General features: G+C 49.0%; 3 protein-coding genes across 7 annotated transcripts; 2 read left to right on the forward strand and 1 right to left on the reverse strand.

Annotated features, from left to right (window-relative positions):
• Positions 1-1010: 1010 nt before the first annotated feature.
• Positions 1011-12008, forward strand: LOC101156851 (proline-rich protein 36). The gene is made up of 5 exons (XM_023948847.1): positions 1011-1193; positions 3041-3563; positions 5322-5483; positions 6005-6209; positions 6362-12008. Exons 2-5 carry the CDS (start codon positions 3419-3421, stop codon positions 8166-8168), a joined length of 2319 nt encoding a protein of 772 aa, XP_023804615.1. The 5' UTR covers positions 1011-1193; positions 3041-3418; the 3' UTR covers positions 8169-12008.
• An 8-nt stretch (positions 12009-12016) lies between these two features.
• cyp17a2 (steroid 17-alpha-hydroxylase/17,20 lyase-like) lies at positions 12017-22675 on the reverse strand. Of its 5 annotated transcripts, none has more exons than XM_023965771.1 (11): positions 22564-22675; positions 21447-21600; positions 18933-19559; positions 17614-17734; positions 16871-17009; positions 15372-15601; positions 14548-14634; positions 14158-14364; positions 13901-14070; positions 12677-12780; positions 12017-12509 (listed from the first exon to the last, which is right to left on the reverse strand). In XM_023965771.1, the coding sequence occupies exons 3-11, from the start codon at positions 19172-19174 to the stop codon at positions 12244-12246; spliced, it is 1566 nt and encodes a 521-aa protein (XP_023821539.1). In that variant the 5' UTR covers positions 19175-19559; positions 21447-21600; positions 22564-22675; the 3' UTR covers positions 12017-12243. The 5 variants fall into 5 exon arrangements, with proteins under 5 accessions (XP_023821539.1, XP_023821538.1, XP_023821540.1 ...); XM_023965770.1 differs by lacking the exon at positions 22564-22675 and adding an exon at positions 21662-22253 and having other exon boundaries at positions 21447-21584; XM_023965772.1 differs by lacking the exon at positions 22564-22675 and having other exon boundaries at positions 18933-19176; positions 19293-19559; positions 21447-22253.
• On the forward strand, positions 22359-24708 carry LOC101157090 (early growth response protein 4-like). Its single transcript, XM_023948848.1, has 2 exons — positions 22359-22855; positions 22982-24708. The coding sequence occupies exons 1-2, from the start codon at positions 22729-22731 to the stop codon at positions 24064-24066; spliced, it is 1212 nt and encodes a 403-aa protein (XP_023804616.1). The 5' UTR covers positions 22359-22728; the 3' UTR covers positions 24067-24708.
• The last annotated feature ends 2114 nt before the right edge of the window (positions 24709-26822 follow it).

The raw sequence follows: 26822 nt of genomic DNA on the forward strand, positions 1-26822 counted from the left end.
AATTCAGTCATTAAGAACTTGTGATCTGACAGAATTTTAGAGGATCTACACAAAACTTTATAATGTTGTTTTAGAGTAAGGAATACAACACTTATTTAAAAAAATTAAAATGTCTAAATGTCTACTGTTTATTTTCCTTTAATTCTACAGGTCTCATATGTAATCATGTCTGTTGGGGCTAATTTGTGTTGTATAATTTTTTTTCCAATTCAAATGAGAACAATAGTGTTGCTGGAGCCTATCTTAAGTACTGTTGGGCAAAGGCGGCATATACGCTGAACAACCTGTCATTTAAAAGCTCTTTTTAGTGTCTTATAGGTAATAGTGCCAACATTAAAAACTTTTACTTATAACAGAAACAATGGGGAAAAATAGAAATTAGATATCGTTAAGAACTGCATAACAAAGAAACTCAGTATATGTTTTGAAATATTTGCTGTAAATGCTTCCTGATGACAGTTTCCAAACATTTTGTACTTAAACAGTTAAAGAGCTTTCTGACATCGGTCTGGGTCTGGACAGGTTTGAAAGTCATTATATCTTTGCACAGAACAATTAAACACACATTAGCTTCCAGTTTTCTTCCTAGCAACACATAAAGCAGCTGTTTCAGGACAGAAAAGGTCTCTGGGAAAAGAGGAGGTAAAGATCAACCATGTCCAGTCAACAGCTGTGGTTTGGCCTCAGCTGTAAAAAAATGTGGTTTTGAAAAACAATGTTGTATTTCATTATTACTAAAATGATTATTTTTAATGAGAATGAAGCAAGAATTCTTGCCTGTCACATATTCATAATGAAGTGTTGTAAAGCAATAACTTTTTCACATGCTTAGTGTTTCTCCAATAGATGTCAGAGTAAAGTAGAGTAAGATAAACACAATAGTCAGCTAAAACCAAACAGGTTTAAAACCAAACACTTCTGGCTTATTAAACTAAACAGCAAAACATTGTGAATTATATCAGACTTTTATTTTGAAATCACAGACAGACGGAGGCGGAAGTGCGCTGCCTGGTGCCGCGCGGGCTTAACGTGCCGCTGTCGCTGATGGCGGCGGGGCTGTCGGAGGGTCGCACAGATGAAGGAGCGCAAGGAGGCGGGGGCCGGGCGCGAGGCCGACGCCGCTGGACTGCAGCCGTGACCGCACTGACGCCCGAGGCGATGAGGCGCGCGGAGGACCGACGGGTCCCGGACCGGTACGGTAACGGCGGCTGTGTTTGTCAGCGGGGAAGCGGCTCCGTCTGCGGGCCCGAAGGCTCTGAGCGCTGCTGTGTCCGCACGCGCCTCCGTGCGCGCGCTACTCGCTCTGAAGGAACCTGTTAATGCGCGTGTTTGGATTGGAGACGTTGGCCTCGGTGTACCTGCGCGTGCCACCTTCACGGACCGCCAGGCTGTGGCTCCCGGTGTGCGTGTGCGCGTGCAGCATTGCAGCAGGCAGAAACTCGCTCAGATCAACACCGTTTCCCAAACTCTGCAGAGGTGTGTGTGCGCGCGCGTGCACGCATTGATTTATATATCAACATTGGGTGCCTGCAGGCGCGTTCACTTCCAGGTTCCTGTTTTCAGGGACTGACTTTACTGAAAAACTTCAGTCTGAAAAGCAGAATCAAGACAGGTTTCGGTTTATATGCAGCCTAAGCAGAAACACTCCAGACTAGATCAGATCCAGGTCTGGTTATGCTCTGGTTCTGATCTGATCCAGGTATGGTTCTGGTCTGGTTCTAGTTTGATGGTCCTCTTGGTTCTGCAGGTGAGATAGCTCAGCTGAACTCTGGTTTGGACCAAAGAGGGTTTCTGTTCTCCTGCAGATGAACTCTGGTACGGTCCACTTCAGTGTGGACACAGATGGACTTTGGTACGGTCCACTTCAGTGTGGACACAGATGGACTTTGGTACGGTCCACTTCAGTGTGGACACAGATGGACTTTGGTTCGGTCCGCTTCAGTGTGGACACAGATGGACTTTGGTTCGGTCCGCTTCAGTGTGGACACAGATGGACTTTGGTACGGTCCACTTCAGTGTGGACACAGATGGACTCTGGTACGGTCCGCTTCAGTGTGGACACAGATGGACTCTGGTACGGTCCGCTTCAGTGTGGACACAGATGGACTTTGGTACGGTCCACTTCAGTGTGGACAAAGATGGACTCTGGTACGGTCCGCTTCAGTGTGGACACAGATGGACTCTGGTACGGTCCACTTCAGTGTGGACACAGATGGACTCTGGTACGGTCCGCTTCAGTGTGGACACAGATGGACCCGGGTTCTCTTGAGAATCTTAGATGAAGTTTCAGAATCCTTCAGCCGTTGTTGCACATTTCCATGCGATGGTTACAGTTCGTCTGCGTTGGCCTCTGCAGGGTCACTTGGACGACACTGGCGGTTGAAGCCCGTCCTTTCAGAATAAAACGCAGGTTATTACTGCATGGATTGTTGTCAAAGGTCAGACGCCCCCGTGCTGCAGACTGCAGGACACGCGTCTGGATGTTGGCTGTTGGTTCTAGATCAGATTACAGATCTGAGGAGGTTTAGATGAAGTCAGCTGTTCTGTAAATGTTCTGGATCAGCTTCCGAGACACTAGTGGACGTCCCACATCTCTGTCCCCCCTGAGTTACAGCTTTAGTAAACATCTCTCTTTGATTGACTGAAGGATCACGCTAAAACTGCTCGCCAGGTGGACGTTTGCCTGAGGGCTGCAGGTTCGCTGTGAGCCAATCATACGACTCCAGCGTCGAATCTTCAGGCGGGAAACCCGAGTTTGGAGGTTTTAGTAAACTGTGTGAAGAGGAAACGTCTTCGCTGCCTTCCAGCAGATGTGAAGGACAGGACTCGGTCTCTGGGCCTGGACCGTGTCTACGGTCCCCGTGTGTGTCTCTAGGCGTGAATGTGTGTGTGAGCGGCGGACAGAGCGGCTGCATTGTTGCTGCTGCGGCTGGACTTGCTGCAGTGATGCATATTAAACAGTCCTGTGGAGGTTTGTGTGTCACACGCCGCCTTGTTGCTTCTCAATCAACCATTGTCCCCTCTCCCTGTGTCTCTCCAGGACCTCCTTCTGACCCTCATCTCCTCCCACCAACCAGTCCTCCTTCTGCTTCACTTGCTCAGACCTGTCCGACGGTTCGAGTCCCTCCAGAGGCCACAGCCTGATGACTTGCAGTCTGTTGCCCTAAAAAGGGATTGAAGCACTGGCAGGCTAACTGCTGAAAATGTAGCTAACCCGTTTTTTTTCTTCTGAGCTCCTCGTTGTTAGCGGCTAACTGATAGCGGATCAACTAAATTCCTCGGAGCTGAACACTGGACTCAAAGAGCAAAGATGTAGCTGGACTGCGATTTGGACGTTCAGCAGCTCACTGCTGGTTAGCAGCTCGCGGCTAGCTGACAGCGGTGGCTTGGCGTTGACTGTGGGTGGAGCAGGGGTGCAATGGAGTACCACTCCGGTGGTAGCCTGCCCCTGCTGGGGAGACCGCGGTACTGCCCTGGGACCAACGCTAACGGAGAATACCTGTGCGAGACGGGACACTGCTGCGGAGAGACCGGCTGCTGCACCTACTACTACGAACTGTGGTGTGAGTTTAGAACCTTTATTCTAAACTTTTTACCATTTCAAAGTAGTGGATTACTCCGGTGGGGTAATCCACTAGTCCAGAGGTCGCTAGCCTGGAGCCTGGGGTGCGACAACAACACACACTGGATCTGTTTGGGTCTTTCTTCTCACAATGATCTTATTTTCCCCTGTGGCATCATAAGTTAAGGGTCCAATCACACAGCGCCGTTACTGTGACTCCACCCACTTTTATAAAAACTGCCATTTTTCTCGTGAACGAGTGATTTTCATGAACGTGCACCGGAGAAAAAAACTATGTTTGCTTCAGAGAAATGCAAACATATTGATTCTGTCCTTTTGGAAGTGTTGCCGTGAGATGACAGGTGGAGGAAACGTAGAACTTTATGGAGTTATACGTTCAGTTTGTTGACTAAACACCAAGCCAGGTCAGAGTAAACAGACTTTCTTTCCGTTCTGACAAATCTATTCTGCATCGTGTCCAAGTTCTAAACTAAAACTACAGCTGATCAGCGCTCCAACTATTGGGAGTGAAACATAAAGAATGACCCGTCCAACTGTGGAACATGACTATAATTAGCAAACTAAGGAAAAAGCCCAAACATTGAATGTTTCATGCAATAAAAGCACCATCTCAGAATGAACTTACATGAACTTCCTCAGGCTCTGTCTCATAATGAATCTAAAGAGGAATAAACCAAAATGCACTGATTTTCATGTTAGTGGTTGAAGTTCTTAGAAATATTGATGGTATTTGGTTCTGACGGATCCGGTCCTGTAGGTACAACAAACCACAAATGCAGTTCGTTTTATCACAAATTGCTGCAATACTATTTCTACTTTGATCTATTTTCTTTGTGCAAATATTTTGATGAAATCACTCTTTTTTAATTTAAAGCTAAAATCTGATTAAATCTTTCCGACCTGCTGTCAGTGAATGAAATAAGATTTCATAAATATTTCTAAATGTTTGATTATTTCTTTGTATTGAAGTTGACATTCTAGTTGGTGATGACACACAGAACATTTAGAATCGACCCTTGCTGACCTCTGGACTAGACTAATCTACTGGATTACTCTAGTGGAATAATCAGTAATCCAGTGGGTTATACTCCCATTATCCAGTGGATTACTTTGTAGGTTTTGCCCTTCAAAGCCAACACGAGTATGATAACTGGTTTACTGGAATAATTATCTGTAATACTTTGACGTTTTTTCATTCAAGGTGATCAAACAGTGATCCATTGGATTACTTTGTAGTTTCTCTCCTTGAAAGAGTAATCCTAATTTACTTTTGGTCAGTTTTGTATTTATTATTTACAGATTCGGTTTCAAATGTTTCTTCATGTCGACCAGTAAAATAAATGTCACCATGAGAAGTTCAACAGTTAGCCTGATGCTAACAGCTAGCATTCAATGCTGCCTTTTGTTTGGGTTTGTCATCACATTTTGAGGGTAATTAAATATTTTTTATGTTTGTGACTTTTAGTTGGGATACATTTTCCTTCAAACTGTTGTCAGAAAAGCTTAAATCCATGTTTTATGTTGAAAAGTGAAAATATTAGCAGATTGTATGACCTTTGACTCCAGCGTTAACCGTCTTTGAATTATCGTGACTTTTGAACTGTTTACTCACTGAGTAAACGGTTGAAGAGTTGCAGTCGTTCAAAGAGCGTGTGCTGTTTTGCTGTTGCCTGTGAAAACCTGTAGCATTTCCGGTGCTAAAGCCGGTCTCTGGTGACCTTGGCGCGTCTGTGTTCAGGGTTCTGGCTGCTCTGGACCGTCCTGATCCTGTTTAGCTGCTGCTGCGCGTATCGACACCGCCGGGCCAAACTACGGGTCCAGCAGCAGCAGCGACAGAGGGAGATCAGCCTGCTGGCCTACCATGGAGCCAACTCCTTCCCGTCCTCCATGCTGGACCTCAGTGAGTCACGTGACCACCCTCCTTTCATTCACACGCATGTTGTTCAGAGGAAGCGACCAAATATGGGTCGTCTTTGGGTTTGACCTTCAGAGGCGTAACTTCCTCTGTGAACCCGACACTGGAGCGTCTTAACCTCCACAGAGACTGTCCACAGGGTCAGAATGACCCCCACCAACACCGGGGAGACCCCAAGTCCCTTCTTTGAACCATCAACAGCTGGAAAACATGAAGGCGAAATGACCCTTCAATTTAAATCAGGAAACTGCAGCGTTTGACCCTTCATAGTAAAAGAAGCAAACACGATCAATTCATAAATTACAACGAAAACAAACCAAAGAAGTGAGAGAAATGTAAAACATTTGAAAATGCTGAAAGATTTCAATCAAATAAAGCAGAAATCCGATGTTCTAAAAAGGCTCTGGGTAAATTCTATCATATATGAAAATCTGCCCCTGGGGAAACCCCACAACCTGGTTTCAGACCTTCGTCATGAGACGCTGAACCTCTGCTCCCACTTTCAGGCTTCCTGGCGTCTCTGAAGCTGCCGTCCTATGAGGAGGTGGCGGCCCAGCCTTCAACCCCTCCTCCTCCCTACAGCTCTGTGTTTACCACGCCACGGTACCCTCAGCCGCCACGGGCTGCCGACCCCCATCTGCTGACGCAGCACGACCCGCTGCTGCACCGGCCGCTGAGCGACGGCCCCTCCTCCCTCAGCTCTGACAACAGGTAACCGGGTCTGACCAACGGCGCCACGGGGGTGGAGCCAGTAACTCTCTGGGGTCAGAGGACCGTCTGTGATGCTGTTCCTCTTTCACTGCTGGTAGGCCTGAAGTTCCCTTCAACCAACCTTAATCCAGTCCTGTTCGTCCTTCTTGCAGCTCCAGCTGTTCCTGCGACTCCTGTTGCCCCTCCTCTCCATGCAGCTCTTCTCTGTCAGCACCAGTCACCTATGAGACAGACACAAGCCACGCCTCCACGCCCAGTGAGGCCGCGCCCATCACCCTTGATGTCACCATGGAGACCATTGCGGCAGCCGTGAGCTGCTTGGGGGAAAACGAGGTTCCCTTTGCCTCCTCGGGTACTGCCACTGCAGGCCTCAGAGACCCGGAGGCCGCCGGCGCCGAGGAACCACAAGCCAAGAAGTCCCCGCCTCCTCTCAAGACTGTTACTGTGGCGGTTGTCACCAGGACGGCCTCCCCTCAGCTTTTGCCTTCACCTGGTCCAGAGTTAGCCCTTCCCATAGGAACTACATCTCCCACGATGCAACAGCTTGACATCGCCCTGAGGTCCCCGGTCATTGCTGGTAGCTCGAGTACGTTCTCTTGTTCTAGCATTCCAGAAGCAGCTCTCCCATCCATCCAGATCATCAGCGTAGACGGCATCGCCCCAACAGATAGCTCCTGTGACGGCAATAGAGGTGGCCGAGCCCTGGAGAACCTCACCTTAACCAGAACTTTCCATCCAGCCAGTGCTCCCTGTAGCCCAACCTCGGTTCCAACAAATGACACAGGAAGAACTTTGGCCTTCAAAACGGTCAGTGCCAGCCTAGCGAGTCCAGACCAAGCCTGTGGCTCTTTAATGGTAAACACGCCTACAAAACTCTCCCATGAGCAAGACCCACCATTGCCTCGCCCTTCAGATCCAGAACCAACTAACTTTGGCCAGGACTCAAACCCACAGCCTGTCGCATGTTCTTTTATTAAACCCATTCTTATTTCCAAACCAACACATTTGCATATCACTCCGGGTTTTGAACCAGTAAACGGATCACCAACCACTGACAGCCAGAGCCCAGAACTCTCATCTGGGTCTGGTTTGGTTAATTCAAGCCCAGGCTCGTATCAACGCTCAGGCCCAGATGCAGGTTCTGGATCTCACAGAGACTCGACTGTAGTTTTGGACCATTCAGGACTGTCTGTGGTCCCAGCTGAACCACCAGAGGTGGCTCCAGTCCCACCATTGCCTTCAGAAGCTGGTTTGAGGTCTTATTCTGGATCAGGACCAACACTAAAATCAAGTCTTGTGTCCGCTCCGGTTTCAGCCTGTCCCGAACCTTCGTTCCTGTCCTCCTCCTGTCCGGCCATAACCATCGAGTCTGAGACCTCGTTTGGTACATCTCAGTCGCCTCTTGCAGTCCTCTCTCCGTCTTCTCCTCGTTCTCCTGCCTCCCTCCCAGCTCCGACTTTACTCTTGGACCCCCTGACCTCCCTGAACCAGTCTAATAGGGCGTCCTCCCTCTCACCTTCACCACGTGCTACTCAGTCCCCCCCTAAGCAGACAGTCTTCTCGCCCTGCGTGGATGTCTTTGAACCCGGGCCCCCCAGCTTCGATAACGATGAAGAGGAGCACGACGAGAGAGGCACCAACGAGGAAGAAGATGAGGACATGGGAGCAGACGAGAGCCAGTACAGACATCGGAGACTCACCGGGGATTCTGGGATCGAGGTGTGCCGTTGTCGAGTGGAGGAGGAGGACGACGATGAAGAGGAAGAGGAAGAAGAGGGGGAGAAGAAGGAGGAGGGGCGGAGAGGAGAAGGCGGAAGCAGTGATGTCCATGACAGCGTGGACTGTCCTGCCAGAGGCCAGATGAGCCCAGCGGATGCGTTAACACTGTGTGCGGCCGCCACCCCCACATCAACCACCACCGATGGCGGAAAAGTTGTCATCGTCATGGAGACGGCGTGACCGACAGGAACAACTGAATGTGGCCTCTAGTCCTTCAGACTGGAAGGGTTTTTGAAATGGTTCGGCAGGATGTGGGTCTGCACAGACTGTTGATGTGGAATCACCAGCCCTGATGGTTGATGGGTTGTTGTACCGAGTTCACCGGGACTGGAGGCATCTACTCTTGTCACAACCAGGGTTCATGAACTGAAGATCAAACAGTAGGACTGACCTCCACTCTCTGTTACTTTGTGAAATCAGACCCAGAATCTATTCCAGTAAACCACGTTGACCCTCAAACCATGACGGTTTTAAACCATCATCGCCCGAAGGTTTCCTCATGGCACAAAGTAAAAGTAGCTTGAACCTCTAGAATTGGCGATATGACAGTTTCTGTCGTCTGTTGACACGCTGCCGTCCGTAAATAGCATTTGGTTGATGACGGAGGTTTGGAAGTTTTCCTAGGATCTGCCGATAGACGTAGGCGGGTGATTCAGACTGGCTGACTGACAGACTGATTCAGTCAGTTTTGACGGACACGTCTGTCAGCAGAGCAGAATTAGTCCGCTCATCCACAGCCTTGTCCTCTTCGGTTTGATTCTGCCTTTGAGATGGACGGATCCGCCGGCCTCTCGACAGAAAAACTCCTACAGATAAATGCAACAATAGGAGCTTTTAGACAAACACAAAGCTCCAAACAGAGTCGAGACGCAACACGTCACCGTCCTCTCTTTGGTGTAGAGGTACGCAGAGGTCAAATGACACCATGTATGGCAGACACCACAGCCTTTGTCTAAACAATGGCCCTTTGGTTTTCATTTAGTACATTTGTCCTGTCAAATTCCCTCTATTTTCTTTTGATCCTGCAGTACAACTCATGACAATAACCGTTCCACAAAACTCCCACAAAAATAATTCCTGCAAAAGTTGCTCCTGACGTTCTGGTCATTATTTTACGACAGAATGAGATCAATGTTGATTATGTCATTGATTTAGAGTCAACTACGATGGAATCTGAATCTAAAGTTGCATCAAACTCAAACAAAAAAAGGGACAATAACTTTACAGAGTTTTGTTTAGTTGAGTAAAGTCTAACTCAGTTTAGGCTTCAGAACCAAACCAGCAGTTTGTCATTGTGCGGTTAGAATGGGTTATTACTTGTAAGAATTGGTAAATAAGTGCAATCAGTGTTTACAGTCTGCTTTCTGGAGGTCTCCTTTCGCTAGATCCTGGTTTTTATTTGTATACGGAACAGGAGAACCGGTTTTAGGTCAGGAAGGAGCACTTCCTGGTGGAATCCGAACCCAAAAAAAGCACATTTACAGCCATCTTTGAAATGTTGCTGAAGTCACAAACATGCGTTTCGCTTAAGCTGAGCTTAGCATAGCTACATGTAGGCTAGTGTTGCTATGGGCAGCTAACAGTCTTTGGAACATCCGTCTGGGATGCAATGGCTTCTTGCTGCTTGCTGGTTCATCTCAGATGTGCACGATACAAGTTTTTAGCGTCAGATTGAAGTTGTCTGAATTACCGGTTTTTACATCTGATACGCCGTCAGACATTTGCGACTCTTTGGACGTGTTTAGAATTGCGACGTCTGTAAGTGGTTGACTGGCTCCCAAACTGAAATAGGAAATCGTCTCGAGTGCACAAAAGACCTCTTGTTGGCCTTTCTTTTCATTGGTTCACTAGAAAGCATCACAAATGCCTGATGGAGAAAACATCGGCTCTGCGAGTAAAGACTCTGGAGCCGCGGTTCTATATGGTCTCCACTGACGACATCATGGGAGTCCGACTGATTCTTACACCCTGTGACCATGCTGCATACGTCACAAGTTCACGTTGAACCTTTTTCACAAAGGAACCCAAGACATGAACCAGACTGAGGCTTCATCAAGACCTTTGACACAGAGGACATGTTGGAAGAGACAGTTTCCTCCTCTGACGTCCTGCTGGAATAAAACTGGAATGAATTCATGCTTGGATGAAAAAGAACCCGTCTGTCTTTGACTTCTGCGAGTTCAAGCACATTTGTTTGGTGGTTCCACTGGATGTGGAAGTGGACTGAGGACAAAGTTCTCACAAGGAACCTCTCCGGGAAACTTTAGGGTGACGACGAGCTGTTACTGTTGTAGTCGATGTTGTGGTTGGTGGTGTTTTTTGTTTACCTGAACTAATAGAGTTAAATATCTCCATGGTTTCTGAGTGCCATTTCTACTTGACAACTGTTACTACTTAGCATTAGTTTGAGCCTTCTGTGTGAGTGTAGGCTTTGAGCTTCATGATGGGTGAAATGTTCTCTAAGTTCTGTGTGGACCAGGTTTCCAAACGTTACACAGAACTGAAATCACTGCCGGGGAGAAAGATTTGTCTCAGGTTTCCTGAAGAACCGGGAAAGTTCTGGGAAGGAACAGTTCTATTCAGAGGGATGGGATTCTTACCATGACATAAGTTTGGTAAAGCTCTCCAAAGCCAAGACCCTTGCAGACAGGGATGTCGGTTTTGGTGTTTGGAGAACGTTCTAGAAACCGGTTTCAGACCTGTGTGACTTTGTGAAATCTGGTCTTTATGTCTCATTTGTTTAAAGGGTTTTACTTTCTGTCAAATGTCACAACATTTAACAACACACTATCTATCTGAAGAGTTGAGCATCGACTGGAGTCAAATTTACAGGTTCAGGTTCTCCGTAGAAACAGAAAACTGATGAAAACATTCATTATGTTGTTGATATTTGGAAAAATGAAAACGACTGGCATTCAGCAGGAGGACATGAAGACGGTCCGTCCTAAATCTGAGAAACAGTTGGATGTTCACTGCGTGTTTTATGACGCTTGCACTTCCTGAAACCAGAAACACTTCAGCTCTACAGAGTACAACACTCTTGAATGAATTGACTAAAATTCCTGATTTATGACGACTAAATCAGAGAAATTTGGAATCAGTTTGGAGGAACAGCAGGGATTACTTTGGGAAAAACCATGAAAATCTCCTGAAACTTTATAAACAACGTGTTAAAAAAAAAGGGGGTTTTACCATCAAAGTTCTGACAAAGTGGTTGTCCCAAGTCTGTCTCAAATGATCACTTATTTTTTCCATTTAAAGAAAGAAAATCGGCGGTTGTTCAGCCTTTAAGCCGTTGGGTTCCAGGTAGATTCAAATTTATGCCCAACGTTGACCCTTTAAGACCGACGCTGTCACCGGCGACGGCAAAATAACACGCTCTCGAACTACCGTAACTCTGGACCGTTTACGCGATGAATGTAATTCAAAGGGATTCTGACGTGCAGGATCACGATCAGCTGATCGATGTGTAAACACGTCACTACTGTGAGGTGTTGCGTATCAGCGCAAAACTGCCTTTTTTCATTTCAGAATCCGGTGGAATCACCATAATTGGTAAACGGGTGAAGAGTTATGGTAGTTCAGAGAACGCCAATAGAGCCGTGGTGTTAGAGGGCGAATGCCCTAAACTCCAACAGTAGAAACGTTAAAAAGACTAGCCCTCAGATCCAACCTGCTGCTCCTTAAATGTGACTTCAGTCGAGAATAAAACCGTTTTTAACAACCTTTTTCGTGTTCGTTGAGGCTTCAAGTTCTGCTGGTGTTTGACAGAATGTGTTCCTCAAGCGTCCACATCTTCTTTCTATGGTAGTAGTCCTTCCCTCTGTCTTCAGGACGCCGCTCTTCTGCTGTCCGTCAGCGGACGGGGAACAGAAGAGACGTTCACAGCAAGGAGAGTTCTTAGTGTTACTGAATTAATGGTTAGTTTGTGTGTGTGGACATGTGTGCGTGTGACCTAACTAAACCAGCCTGTTCTAAAAGTGTGTACAATTATAATGAATAAAACTGTTGCGTCTGAAACCTCCGTCTGTCTTTGTCCAGCAGAACCGCGTTTATTAGAACCGCACTGGTAAGAAGAGGACAACAAAGCATGGACTGATTCCAACATGTCAGTAACTCACAAATCACCTTTAAAAGCAGCTACTTATGAACGTAAAGGTCCTTTGAACTCATTGAGTGTTAAAAACTTCCTGTACTGCTACGGCTAGCAGCATCGCTAGCTCTTCCAGTAACATCTTTAGTCCCTCCCCTTCTTTCATCTTGCCCCGCCCTCCCACCCCGGCCTTGGAATGACCACAACCTCATAAGGCATTGGCTGCAAGACCACGCCCAAACGGCCCTGCAGGTTAGGGGGCGGAGCCCCTTCAGGGAGCCTGAAGCTCATTCGTTGAAGCAGAGACGACAGGAAAAGGAAAAGCTCCATTCTGGCCAATGATTCGCCAACACAGACACGAGGTCCCGCTCCAAACGGCATAAAGCAAGAAGGTGTGGCGCGATTGCCCTGGTCGTCAAGGAAACGTTCTGGAAGAGCAGGAAAAGACATGACAGGTGGGGTTACCTGAGGTCACCTGAAGAACCTGAAAAACTGGTTTACAAATTTATATAATTATTTATTGTGCTGAAGTAACTATCCACGCAGATGTAATCCGTTAAAACCCCCAGTCCTGTTTATTTATGCAGTGTTTTACCTGGTTGGAACAGATCCGGTTTGTCCCAGTTTTGGGGGTCATGGTGGATCGACCACATGTTCACCAAAACCCGGGTCCCACGCCGCACCGCGTGACCTCCAATGCTGCAGGGGAGGGAGAGGTTTGGGTTGAAATCATCAGACGTGTCTGTGAACTCAATCCAGTCGCCATTTCTTGTGCCATGCCATGTTGGAACCAGACGACGTCAGTTAGCAGTGATTGGTCCCAGTCAGTCTGAGACAACGTTTCTATGGCAACCACTCACCAATCAGGAGAGAGCTTGTTGGAAGGCCGCATGCCTACCACTTGAAAGTGGGCTACACCAAATCTGTCAATCAAACTTTTGAACATTGGACATTGAAAAGTAGGCTCCACCCACTTTTATTAAGGCATCTGATTGGACAGTTTATAACTAAAAATACAATAGAAATATAACTTTAAACAATGAGGATTATCAAGAAAATGTTTTACAAAAAGGTATCAGAGCCAAATCGTTTCTTATGACCAATAGAATGACTGAGGAACAGCTGTTCATTTCTCTATGGAGGTCTATAGGATTTTGGGGGTACTTCCTGTTTGGAATGCCATGGGGGAGGGGCCACTCAGTCCAGTTCTGAGGTACAGTCAATAGCTGCTGCAAGCAATCCTATGATGTTATATTAGTTTTTAAATCAGTACCTGTTAAATTCTAATCATGATATTTTGTGTCTTTATTTTCCTTTTTGGGATCTACAAACACAGAAAACTTAATGGTGGAATAAACGTTTAACCCTTCTACTATCTAAGATGACCCCCCCTTCCATTGACGTGTTCTCCCTACCATGACAAAGGTGGATAAAGGTGGAAAGATTTCATGTAATCCATGGACACCAGTGAAGATCACAAATCATTGAAGAAAAAAGGTTCAGAGCACTGTCTAGTGGGTCTAGATGACCCACCTCCCAATGTTAAAGTGCCTAGGATAGCACAAGGGTTACTCAAAAACGTTTTGGTCTGAAATAAACCTGAAACTGAAGATCTTCTCTAGAATCCGTCCTACAATGTGTTTATTGAAGGTTGATCCTCTTCTTCTGACACCTGAAATTGGTTTTCTTTATGTGTTTCGTAAAGGTCAACGGTATCAATAACTGAGCCAGGATTACGTCATGCATGGTTCTGGTTTTCCATCTATTAGCTTGTTTACATGTGAAGGTTCCTCTGGTTCCGTCAGCGGCTCAGGTCTACCTGCTGTCCGTCATGGCGGTGTGGGGGATCAGCACGGGGCTGACCGGCCGGATCCTCATTCCCTCGTTGATCACACAGTCCAGGTACGGCAGGTGACCTCGGTCGGACAGGTTTGCGGCGCGGTCGGCGCCCACGTTCTCATCCAGCTCCTTCTGCACGCGCTGCTGGACCTGCAACGGGGCAAGAACCAAAAGGGCCGAGGTGGAACCTGGGATCGGACCTTCCATCCCAGCAGGTGGGCTGCTGTCTGACTTTACCTCTGGGTGGTGCAGCAGATAGGCCAGAATCCACAGCAGCGTGGTGGACGTTGTTTCCACTCCGGCTCCAAAAGCCTCCGCCGCCGTCATCAGGACGTGGTCGTCCGTTATCCCCTCCCCTTCCAAACCATGTGACTTTGGACCACCCTTCTTTCCCTTTAGCAAGGCATCCAGGAGGTCGGAAGGATCACCTTCAGCCAAGGACGCCTGAAATGCACCACAGGGAAAGAGTAACGTCCAAACTCTGAAGGAGACTCTGAACTTCTGGGAAGTTCTTCTGGTCCCATAATCAGACCCCAGCAGGTTCAGCTTTCACCAGTGCTGGAAGGAAGACTTTGGTCCACAGGGGCAGCTGCTGCCCTCTGCTGGCCGGCCTCGTTCTCAGGTTACCTTGTGTTCCTCCAGTTTCCGGGTCAGCAGCCGGTCTCTGACGGCGATGCACTCCTTCAGCTTCCGGAGGGAGGAGTTAGGGAAGACCTGAGTGACGGAAATGCCTTCATGAAGGAGCTGAGCTTCTCTGAGAGGACCAGTCTTTGGATGCTGTGATCACCAACCGGATGGACCGGAGGAGAACTGTTGCTACGGTTCTGATTAACCCTTGTGCTATCCTAGGCACTTTGACATTTGGAGTTGGGTCATTTAGACCCACTAGACAGAGCTTTGAACCTTTTTTCTTCAATGATTTGTGATCTTCACTGGTGTCCATGGATTACATGAAATCTTTCCACCTTTATCCACCTTTGTCATGGTGGGGAGAACACATCGATGTAAGGGGGGGTCATCTGCTTTCTGACAGGGTGGCAGGGGCAGAAGGGGAAGCGTGTAGCAGCTGTTCAGCTGATGAGGGCAGGTAAGATGGAGGCAGTATTAACGGGGCCAGATGGCGTCTCGAGGCCATACAACGCCACTCGTGGCTTTCATTTGTTTTGAAGTTCTAGAAAGAACAACTTCTGTTCTCAGGCTCTGAAAAATGGAGAGAAGTTCCTCAAAAGATTTTTTTCTCAAACAGCCACAGATAATTTTACTCAAAGGCTGTTATGAGGTTTGTTCAAGAGGGGTCCAGATCAGGAAGCTCATCAGACTAAAAACCTTTGTGATTTATGACTCACTTGAACAAATACTGGCCCCTCCCACTTCTGAGGACTCGTGACCTCAGGACCACGTCCTCCTATCGGATTCCAATCAGTCTGGATTTGACCTGCAGCACCGGTTACCTTCATCCAGGGGTAGATGTCCACCAGTCCTCCTCTGGCGATGGTCTCCACGATGCCGTTGTTGTAGCTGATCACTTCCTGCAGCTCTGCGTCGCCGTGGCGATAGGTGCTGCTGAACACCAGCGTGCACACCACGTTAGTCACAGCCCTGGTGACGGCAGCAGACGGATCGAAGCCTCGGGAGCCGTTGGACATCAGCTCGGAGCACAAACTGTCAACGGCAGAAAACACTGCCAGAGGAAACGTGTTTTTGTTAAAATGCTGATGAATATTTTAACAGAAACAACAGAAGAAAATCCACAGCTGAAGTATTTGGAGTATCGGTAGAGTACTGTTGTTACTGAAAACGTCCGAAATGCAGCAGCAGAAAAAACGTGTTGGCCATCTGCTGTGCGGCTGAACATTCAACTATCAGACTAGAATTTATCTTCTCATCGGCTGTTAAAACGCCTTCAGTGGTGTGACGGCGCCACCTGTTGTTTGGTGAAACAGAAACTGCAAGTGGTTAACTAGCTTCAGCTGTTAAAGATTTTCTAAATCTGATCTATTCTTTTGAGGAATAATTTTTATTACACTTTTATTTAACAGGGAAAAAAACTCATTGAGATTTAAAATCTCTTATAACTGAATAACTGACCATCCGTGTCAGGTTTGGGTTAGAGGGTCATGTTTAGGGTTAGAGGGTCATGTTTAGGGTTAGACGGTCAGGTTTTGGTTTAGAGGGTCATGTTTAGGGTTAGAGGGTCATGTTTAGGGTTAGAGGGTTATGTTTAGGGTTAGAGGGGCATGTTTAGGGTTAGAGGGTCATGTTTAGGATTAAAGGGTCATGTTTAGGTTTAGAGGGTCATGTTTAGGGTTAGACGGTCATGTTTAGGGTTAGACGGTCATATTTAGGGATAGAGGGTCATGTTTAGGGTTAGAGGGTCATGTTTAGGGTTAGACGGTCAGGTTTAGGTTTAGAGGGTCATGTTTAGGGTTAAAGGGTCAGGTTTAGGGTTAGAGGGTCATGTTTAGGGTTAGAGGGTCATGTTTAGGGTTAGAGGGTCATGTTTAGGGTTAAAGTGTCAGGTTTAGGGTTAGAGGGTCATGTTTAGGGTTAGAGGGTCATGTTTAGGGTTAGAGGGTCAGGTTTAGGGTTAGAGGGTCAGGTTTAGGTTTAGAGGGTCAGGTTTAGGGTTAGACGGTCATGTTTAGGGTTAGAGGGTCATGTTTAGGGTTAAAGGGTCATGTTTAAGTTTAGAGGGTCATGTTTAGGGTTAGACGGTCATGTTTAGGTTTAGAGGGTCATGTTTAGGGTTAAAGGGTCATGTTTAGGGTTAGAGGGTCAGGTTTAGGGTTGGATGGTCAGGTTTGGGGTTAGAGGGTCACGTTTAGGGTTAGAGGGTCAGTTCTGGGGTTAGAGGGTCAGGTTTAGGGTTAGAGGGTCAGGTTTGGGGTTAGACGGTCATATTTAGGGTTAAAGGGTCATGTTTGGATGAACAGTTGAACTGCTGGAGTACCGACGTCCTGCAGTCGGCTGGTTCCTTCCCCAAACAGAGTGAAGGAGTTGTGGACCAGACGGCGGTGAAGCTTCCAGAGAGGAGAGTAGTCTGAAAATGCGATGTCTTTGCCTCCTCTGGTTAGCAGCTCCGTGGTTACCTGAGTAAGAAGGGTTAGGAAGGGGAAAACGCAACATCATTAGCATTAGCGCATTGCTCTAAGGTAGCGTAGAGTCTTGGACTCAACGTCCTGTTGTTGGCTCATCTCTGGTTTTAAGATTCCTTTTTTGAATGAATAATAACATGAATTGTTCTGAACAAAATCATGTGATGTTAAGAAACGTGTTTGTGTTAAAGAGAAACACAAACCAAAGAGGAAACGCATCAGGTGTATAATAAATAAAGATTTGCAAAACTTAGCCCTTTAACACTTAATACATTCGCTTCTATGACTTTCCGACCTACGTAGGCAGGAAAGAGTAAAACAGAAAATGTAGTAATCCATCTCCCTTAAGGTTTCTTTAATGTTTGAAAGAATAAAGAGTTTCTGAAGAATAAACAGTCCTCTGAACGTCCTGAATGTCTAAAAATAATCAGAAAAACTCAAAATAACTAAAGAAACTTCAAAAACATGTTTTCACTTCATTTTTGACAATTCTGTAAACATTTTTAGAAAAATTAGCGATCAAAATCAGAAAACATGTTTTTTTTAACCAGTTCATTTGTTTAATGTCTCTCTCGCTCTCTTTGACCGCATGTCTCACCATGCTCGGCCGTCCAGCAAAGTCCCGCCCCCTCTGCAGCAGGACCTCTTTGGCGTGTTGATGGCTGTTCACCACCACGGTGTAGTGCGGACCGAGGAACAGCCCGAACAGAGATCCGTACCTTCAGGATGGAAACTTCGTTTGTTGGTTTTATAGGAAAATGAAAATCTTCCAGAAGACGCTGAAGAAACTGACATGTGACTCAGGTTCCTTTAGATGGTCTGTCCCAAAACGTGACCAGAGAAGGTCGAACATTCACCTGGTGAACTCCAACCGTTTCTCATCTCTGTGGTCAGGAGCAAACTCCTGGACTGTTGGACTCACCCAGCGTAGAACCACAATGTGAGGATCTTCCTCTCTGGGGTAAACGGCGGTTTTTGTCACAAATGTCAAGAGGAATGACAGGCTTGCGTTATGAGCCACCTAGTGGTCACTTATGTAAAGAGCAGTTTAAAAAAAAAAAAAGTTTTTTTACAGGGCTTCAATCCGGAAGTTAGCTGACCTCCTCTTCTATTTTAGCATCTTTTTGAACTCTAATTAGTAATTAACTTGTTGAATCTCACTAATGAGACACATTAATTATTAACTAAACCTCTTATTTGTTAACAATTATTACGTAAATATTGATTAAACTTCAGTTGGTTCCTGTGAACATTCTCACTCTTTTCAAACACAAACAAACAAACTTAATTTTAGTTTTTTTAAATTTTAAATCATGTTTATAATCTCCATCAGTGCATAATAACCAGTAGATGTTATCTTCTGTTTCCAAACCCAAAACAGACGTTCTAGATCGTTCTAGCGTCACTTTGTCCTTCAAACAGAAACTCTTTTATTCTAAAATCTCTCCAGAAGGAAACCAGGACTTAGTCCAGACCCAGCCACCCTACAAGCATCAGCCAGAAGGTTCTGGATCATCTGGAGGAGCCTCCTCATGAGAAGGAGGCGTTCATGGTCTTCTGATGCTTTGTGGGTTTTTGGACTTCTGTGGCCGGTTCCCGACCCGTTCCTGAAACCCGATTGAGACGGGTCTTAGTGTAAAAACACGAGTTCTGTTAAACACAGAACAGTTCTGGTCTTCCTGCTGAAGTTCATTTAACCTTCAGGAGAAACGGAACGGTGTCGCTACAAACAGAAGTTCTGGGTCAAACCTCATCTGGACCAAAGTCGGCTTCATCAGAACCTCATCCGGCTCACGCCCCCTTTTGGCTTTACAGCTCCAGATCTGACCTCTGACCTCCTCGCTTTAGCTCCTCTGATTCCCAGACATGAAGACTTTTGAGGCTTCAGAATCAGAACTCTGCCGAACTCTTCCTCACCTGTGAGCCAGCTTGGTGAAGAGGAGGTGAGGCGGGAGGCCTCCTCCCAGCCAGGGGAGGCTGCCCAGGATGGGGAGCTGAGGAAGGCAGGGGATGGAGCTCCGGGCTGGTGGAAGAGAGGACGGACGTTCACCACGGCGCCTGTCATAGCTCAGGAAGACGAGCGCGACCACGAGGACGATGAAGACGAGGAGGACGGGTGGAGAAACGGTGGAGACATAGGAGAGGAGAAAGGAGAGCATGGCTGCAGAGAGACGGGGGAGAAAGAGGAGGCGGAGAGGAGTCCCGCCTTTAATGTGGCGGGCAGAGACCTTGAAGGGGCCGGAGGCCGTGAACGTGTTTATCTGCTCCGACAGAAACCTTGGTGTTATCAGGCCGGTTTCCACGGCAACCTGGAAGCAGACGCAGCTGCAGCTTGTTTTCGTCCAAACCTGTGATGCAACACAGAGAAAGAGTTCTGCTGGTTCTGGTTCATTCGGGCAGAATCACCCGGAGGTCCAGACAGCAGGAGGAGCAGCAGGAGGAGCAGCCGTTTCTCCTCCTGTCACTTTATTTCTGCTTTTACGGAGTCACAGAAACGTTTGAGTCCATATCTCCTTCAGAGGATCAGCTGTGGTTCTGGTCCGTCTGTGGAGACAAAAACAGAACTTTAGGAGCTAGAAACTGGAGTTCTGCTGACGGCTCATGAAGAACAGGTCTTTTCAGAACCAGAATTTGCTGTTTTTTTGGGGGGGGGGGCGGTGTTTGATGTCAACCTTTTTCTTTTTTTTGGTTCCGGACCCTCCTTTGGACCCATCAGTTCTGCTCTGTCGGTCTTGAGTTCCTGGTTTTGGAGGCGGGTTTTGTTATGTTGTGGCTTGAACCCTTTGACCTTTGGCTCCTTGTGTTTCCTGTTCCTGGTTTTCCGTCGGTTTGGAGTTCTCTGGATTCTGACATTTCTGATGTTCAGATTTGTTCTTTATTTAAACAGTCTTAAAGTTTGTTCACAGACGCCGTCTCAATAAAGTTTAGTTCCTCGAGTTTCTCTGGCTTTGAACTTTGGACATAAAGCGGGTATCTGGATCTTGGTCTGGATCTGGGCGGACTCTGGGTTTCTGCAGACGTTCCAGGTCGGTTTGGGTTGAATTTGACTCTGGTGTCGGTTCTGTTCTGGACGGTTTGGTTCTGTTCCTCAGAGTCTGGTTTGGGTTTGGAACCAGGTTTGGATTCGGGTTTTCTTCCTGGCTTCAGGACCGTTCTGGTCTGTTCTGGCAGGTGTTCGGTGGACTGCCGGTGCCTCTGGAGGTGGTCCGGTGGGACTCTGGCTGGATGTCCGGTCTGGTTCTGAGCTGCAGAGTTCTGTTGGCCTCCTGATGGCGACTGGCAGAACGGCGCCGTCAGCTGTGCAGGTCTGAGTCAGCCGCTGCAGATCTGAAGGCCGAGCGGCCTCTGATGCCAGGAACGCTTCGCCGTCTCCGCCTCTAGTTTGTAACAGGTGGGGGGAGCACAGCGCCATGGCAACCGTCTCTCTGACTCCCCCCTCGCTCATTCCTCCCCCTCTGTCTGGATTTAGTCTCTTCACACGTCCATGGGAGCAGCCGTTCTGGCTTTTGCGTCGTCGCTCTCATCACAGCTCGGTCGGCCGTGTGCTCCCGCCGGCGGCGGCAGCCTGTTGGTCATTTCATCGTCAGTTTGGGAGCGCGAGCAGCGGGGGAGGGGGAGCAGCTGTGGTTTCAGAGGAAAAGCTGCAGACTCCCTGCAGCATCGACAGGCTGCACCAACAAACGACTTTAACCGTAAGAGAAAAACAGGATTTCAACCAGAAACTGGTCTGTGACAAGCAATAAACATCACCTTGTCATAAAAACAACCAAATCAGAAGGAGGGTCAAGGACTGAGGTCAAGGACTGAGGTCAAGGATTGAGGTCAGGGACTGAGGTCAGGGACTGAGGTCAAGGATTGAGGTCAGGGACTGAGGTCAGGGACAGAGGTCAAGGACTGAGGTCAAGGACTGAGGTCAAGGATTGAGGTCAGGGACTGAGGTCAGGGACAGAGGTCAAGGACTGAGGTCAAGGACTGAGGTCAAGGATTGAGGTCAGGGACTGAAGTCAGGGACAGAGGTCATGGACTGAGGTCAGGGACATAGGTCAGGGATTGAGGTCAGGGACAGAGGTCAAGGACTGAGGACAGGGACACATGTTGAGACCAAAACAATCCAAAATTACCTCAAGCGTCGGCTGAAGTAAGGCATGGTAGAGGCAGTGTCATGATAGGGGAGCATGTTTGGTTTTAGTGTCTTTTACTAAAACAATTATCAAGATGGCGTCCTGCTCACCTGAGGACTCTGGTTTTGGGGGGAAATGATTATTTCTGAGTTTGATTCCTTTATAGTTTGCCTTGTTGCCATGGTGACATTATTTGGTGGTGGTGTGGGGGGGGGGGGGGGGGATTTCATGATGGCTCAGTGTGAGAATGGACCCGAGGTGGAACGTCTTCCAAAAGGATCACAGATGGAATCCAAACCAAAAGAACAACCTGAGATTTCTGAGTGAAGCGTGCTGAGAGCTCGCCGTCAGCTGGTCCCGCCCTCTTCTGCTGGTGAAGTCCAGTCCAGGTCCAGGAGAACCGGGTTTGATGTTTACCTCCAGTTGCATCCACACTGACACACACCAACTGGAAAAGATCTCACCTGTTGGAGTGAGAAATATGAGGAACATGGAGAACATGAGGAAGATAAGAAGACGACCAACCGCAAGGAGACATGAGGATGAAGAATCTCAGAGGTTTGAATCCTTCACAGGCACATGTGTGAGACGGTTAGGAGAAGAATTTCAGAGCCAAGATCTGGGACAGAAACCTTCCTACAGGAGAAACCTGGATCATCATCATCATCATCTTCATCTGCAGGGGCATCACCAGACCCCCTGTGTTTGAACCTCTGGACCACAGACAGGCGGCTGGACGCTACGGTCAGCAGCCACACTTTGTTCCTGCGCTTTGGTTCGTTCAGGGGAGAAGCGCTGCGTTTACGTAACCCCTGCCCTGGATCTCCTCCGTCTCCATGGCGACAGGATCACAGCGGCTGCATGTTGCAGTGCAGGAATGTGGGAACTCTCTCTCCGCGTTCGCCCCCAGAGTCTCTCCACCCCCTCTGCAGCACTGTGGAGCTGTCCGCGGTGCTGAAGCGGGTCTGGAGGTTCCTGTGCTCCGCCCTGCAGCCTTCATGGTCAGACCAGCAGGTCACGGGTGGAGGAGTCAGACCTGCTCCACCTGAGCTGCTGCATCAGCCTGCAAGACTGAACTCAGGGCAAAATTCAGCCAGAAATGCGTCAAAAACAAAGTCTTCCGCAGCATCCATCCATCACCCATCCATCCATCCCTCATCCATCCTTTCATCCACCCACCCCCCTCCATCCTCTCATCCTCCCCCTCCATCTCTCGGTTGTGTAACCTCCCTCTGCCGGTCTGTTGCCGCAGTGAAGGAAACCCCGTTCTCCTGGCACCGACGTCGGTCTGCCGCCTGTCCTTTTAAGGCAAGGGGGGGTTCCCGCCGTCACGGCCGGATGCAGTCCATGTTTGGGCAGCTACGAAGCTCGCGGCGGGGGGAATCCCTCGCTCCGCCGTGGACCAATGAGAGCAGGACGGGAGTTACCTTGGAGACGGAGAGTATAAAAGGCGCCGTGTTCGGAGGCAGCTCAGCATCCTCAGCATCAGCGTGTGGACTAACGGAACCAGCTCCGGATCAGAACCGCCCTTACAGACATCCATCAGCGGGGAAGCCCGGTTCTGTTGTGCACACTCACACCGACACAAAGCAATGCTTCTGGAGCGCGACGACAGCTTCATGTCAGAGTTTGAGGACGCCTGCAGCGCCTGGGTGGACAGCGTGGGTTCGAGCCCCAGCGACGTAGCGGACTCGGACGTGGGGTCCCCGTTTAGCCAAGGTGAGTTGGAGCATCAGCTGCGGGCGCGCGCGCTGCAGAGGCATTTGATTGATTTCCCCCGCGTGGGCTGTGAGCGCGTGTTATGCAATCACAATAACACCCCCCCCCCCCTCTCTCTCTCCTCAGTCGTTTCTCCGGGAACCGACGCCTCCGACTCAGACTTCTTCTCAGACTTCAGCGAGTGCTCCTCGGACACGCTCTCCCCGTCCTTCAGCTACACCGGCAGCTTCTTCACCGATCCGGAGCCGGTACCGGCGGCGGGCCTGAGCAGCACCGCGGACGCCATCCTCAACATGATCACGGAGATCGTTGGGATCTGCACCGAGATGGAGCAGCAGCAGAAGGCCGCCCCCTCATGCACCGCCCCCCCGCTTTATTCCCCCGCCGTCACCGTGGCCCCCCAGGACTCGGCCCCTCAGGGGCCCCCCGCCCCCGCCTCCCTTCCTGCTACCGTGAAGAGCGAGTCTTTGGCTCCCAGCTGCTGCGGCGGCCCCGCGGCAGCGGTACCGGGCCCCGCGGACTCCCTGCCGCCGCTGGCGGACGTGGCGGACATGATCGAGTCTCTGCTGAGCTCGGAGGGGGGGCAGGCCGACCCCCGGCTGGCCTGCGAGGTCAAGCAGGAGCCGCTGGGGCTGGAGGACTGGCTGCGGAGCCTAGGGGGGGCCGGGGGGGATCCCGGCGCCTACGTCATCAGCAGGCCGGCAGTCAAGACGGAGCTCGTGTCGGGCGGGGGCGACCTCTTCTGCGCCCCCTCCACCCTGGATGCGCACATGCTGTCGTCCCTTCTGCAGGGTGCGTTCCCGATGGTCAACATCAGCAGCGTGCACGCAGGGCCCCCCGCCAAGCCTGCCCGCGGGGGTCGGAGGGCCCCCGCCCGGAACGGGCTGAAGGTGAAGCCGTTCCCGTGCTCCGTGCAGGGCTGCGAGCGCCGCTTCTCGCGCTCGGACGAGCTCAACAGGCACGTGCGCATCCACACCGGCCAGAAGCCCTTCCAGTGCACGATCTGCGCGCGCAGCTTCAGCCGCAGCGACCACCTGACCACGCACACGCGCACGCACACGGGGGAGAAGCCGTTCTCCTGCGACGTGTGCGGGAAGAGGTTTGCGCGTAGCGACGAGAGGAAGAGGCACGGGCGCGTGCACGTGAAGCAGCAGCTGCGCGCGCAGATGATGGCCGCCTACTCCCTGGCTCTGAACTCCACTGGTGTCTAAACGCGCGCGGGTCGGAGCCTTTGAGAGTTGAACCGTCAATTTGATGACGTCAGAGAGGACGTTTCAGCCTGACGCCACAGGTGCATGCATGTCACACCTGCCTGGGAGGCTCGGGTGTGGCCTCTGCGGTGCTCTGGAGCGCCCTCACCTGCTGTGGGCGGAGCCTAAGGGGCGGTCCGTCCAGCTGAAGAGGGACTTCCTGTAACATATTGACGTTTCTGCATGACGTCGTGAAGAAACAGTGACTGTCAGAATGTCGTGGTGATATTTTTCTGTACATAGCTTTATATTTGACCGCCATGTTTGTACCACATCTCTATTTTTCTAGTCGGCTCGTCTACCTCTTCATGTCGCTGTTTCACGACTGGAACCGGAACCAGAACCGGGTTCTTCTGGACGTGAACGATGTCACTTTTCTATGAAACGATTGTAAACACACTGAATGAACTTTATTATATAATTTTCATTCTGACACGTGGGTGCAGGTGTCCTCTGCCCCGGTGCATTGTGGGATATGTGTCCTGGTGTCTGTGGTGTGAAAACAGAGCTGAGCTCTGAGTAGCACACATGGCTGTGCGGGTTTCCTGTTTCCTTGTTCTGCATGGAGGCTGCTGTCAATAAACACAACAGGATGTGACTCTGTTTCTTCGTTCCTTCAGTTTCAACCATCAGCAGACGCCATGAAAGTCCTCTGAGGAAACAACCGCTCATCCACAGACCGATTCCGTACTCACAGAGTCCGGCACAAAGGCTGGAGTCCACATCGGCACAAGTGTTCATACCACCACTTTCAATAAAAGGTTCACATAAATACGCATCAGAAGCGTTTTGGACTTCCGCGTTCAAAACCCTCAGATTCACTGAGCACATTTTTAAGACCGTTTTCCGGCTCTGAGTGCAAAAATGTCCGTCCGCTGATCGCGCATTGAAAGTTCAACCAGGTCAAACTTTGACCGATGATGGAGTCGGAAAGAAGGAAGACCATGGACGAGAAATTCACACCGAGCCTCTACCAACTGTAGCTGGCTGACACGCACTAGTAACCAGTCACAGAAGAAGCCCCTCCCTGCCTGTGCAGTGTGAAGACTGTGAGCTAGAGTCTCATTTCAAGACACCAATTTGAAATGTTTGAACTATTTTATGAGTTTTTCCCTACTTTTAGGCTGCTTTTAACTTATTGGCTACATTCTATTAGTCCTCAACTCTATCAACCATAAATTATGAATTAAATGAAAATCCAAAGGCGCTAAAATCGCTCGGTGTGAACGCAGCATTAGCGGCTGTCCTCACGGTGGACACGGCCTGTCTGCAGGTTAGAAACACCGCTGACCAGCAGGAAACATCACGGTGATAGAGAGCAATGTGCAGCAGAAGACGCATTTCAGACCATCAGAGTTAAGTTTGTGTGGACGTCCCACAGACTCTCACGGATCACGTGCACGCCCCGTGCGTGCAGCATCTGTGCGGTCAGTTAGGAACCAGAACTCACACCTCACTAACGACTGGAGCGTGGGATTAGGACGCCGTATGACATCATCGGCTGTACGTCATAAGGGTGTTGAACTTCCATTATCCTGATGAGGACTTTGTGGCACACTTACCCCACACACGACAATGGTACGCTCCATTTTCACGGCGTCCCTGTAGGTGGCCGTACGAGCCTCAGGAGAACTGCAGACACACCTGAGCTCACCTGAAGATCCAGCCGGTCCTCTCTTTGTCCGTCCACGGACCAGGACAACCCAGAACCCAGCAGAACCTGTACAGTCCCCCCCATACAGGTGCAGAAGACTGAGGTACCTTAGGGGGGCGTCTCACAGTTCCCTGGAGGCCTGGGGCCACCTTAAGGGGCTTCAGGCCCACTTGGGGTCCGACATGGAGGTCAAACCTGTTGTCTCTGCTTCAGCTGGACCTAAACTTCAGTATCAACATCAATGTTGTTTCCAAACATGTTTCATGATCCTCATCTTCATCAGCAGGAAGACCGTGGGCTGTGCTGCCATCATCAACAGGTTTCAGTCTACAGGCTGCTGTTGCCTGGCAACAGCCTCCCTTCAGTTGTGAAGGCTGCGCTGCCATGGTAACAGCAGCTTCACCCAAGGGACTGCGGCTGTGTTCCTCTGTGATCTTCTGAGTTTTATTGGGCGTCATGTGACACAACTGCAGCAGCGTATCGGAGGACGTTCAGTTCCTTCGTCTGCGTCGATGAAATGAGGTTTGATTCCAGATCAAAGAACACGACTGTAGATGAACGGGTCCAAACTGGAGTCCAACGGCCCGGTTCTGTGGTTTGTCTCAGAAGGATCATCGGGTCCACATGAAGACAACGCCTTCTGGTGGCGATCTTCAGAACTGCTGCTCCTGCGTTTCCCTTCACCAGTGAATCAATGAAAGTGGTGACGAAGGTCAAGGGTCACAGAAAGGTCAGGTAGACCCACATTTCAGGTTGAACAATAAATTAGAGAAAACATTTAAAAACACCAGAAAAAAACTAAAATCCAGTCTTCATCTGGAAATTTCCAAAAACCTTTTTTCTAAATATTTAAAAAACAAACTCAGGATCATCTCTGCTGATGTCATTCTGCAGAGGAAACAACTGTTTCATCCTTAAAACACTAACAGTGGAAAAATCCAAAGACTTTGGAAAAGTCCAAAAGTCCAAAGCCACAATTTACCTCCAGGTGACGACAAACCTCATCGCCAACCTAGAATTCTGCTTCTTTATCCTGAAATTTTATTTTTCAAATATGCAGCTG

This window comes from Oryzias latipes, chromosome 18, assembly GCF_002234675.1.
Source record: "Oryzias latipes chromosome 18, ASM223467v1".
NCBI classification, from domain to species: domain Eukaryota; kingdom Metazoa; phylum Chordata; class Actinopteri; order Beloniformes; family Adrianichthyidae; genus Oryzias; species Oryzias latipes.

What these genes read in the sequence shown, in the direction of transcription:
- cyp17a2 (XM_023965771.1), bottom strand. Translation starts at nt 19,174, where the DNA reads ATGCTCTCCTTTCTCCTCTCCTATGTCTCCACCGTTTCTCCACCCGTC. An exon ending in ACCGCCATGACGGACAGCAG is followed by an intron (nt 12,781 to 13,900) that starts GTAGACCTGAGC and finishes CCTCCCCTGCAG; the next exon opens with CATTGGAGGTCACGCGGTGC. An exon ending in ACCGGATCTGTTCCAACCAG is followed by an intron (nt 12,510 to 12,676) that starts GTAAAACACTGC and finishes CTGCTCTTCCAG; the next exon opens with AACGTTTCCTTGACGACCAG.
- LOC101156851 (XM_023948847.1), top strand. Translation starts at nt 3,419, where the DNA reads ATGGAGTACCACTCCGGTGGTAGCCTGCCCCTGCTGGGGAGACCGCGG. An exon ending in CTACTACTACGAACTGTGGT is followed by an intron (nt 3,564 to 5,321) that starts GTGAGTTTAGAA and finishes GTCTGTGTTCAG; the next exon opens with GGTTCTGGCTGCTCTGGACC. An exon ending in TCCCTCAGCTCTGACAACAG is followed by an intron (nt 6,210 to 6,361) that starts GTAACCGGGTCT and finishes TCCTTCTTGCAG; the next exon opens with CTCCAGCTGTTCCTGCGACT.
- LOC101157090 (XM_023948848.1), top strand. Translation starts at nt 22,729, where the DNA reads ATGCTTCTGGAGCGCGACGACAGCTTCATGTCAGAGTTTGAGGACGCC. An exon ending in GGGGTCCCCGTTTAGCCAAG is followed by an intron (nt 22,856 to 22,981) that starts GTGAGTTGGAGC and finishes CTCTCTCCTCAG; the next exon opens with TCGTTTCTCCGGGAACCGAC.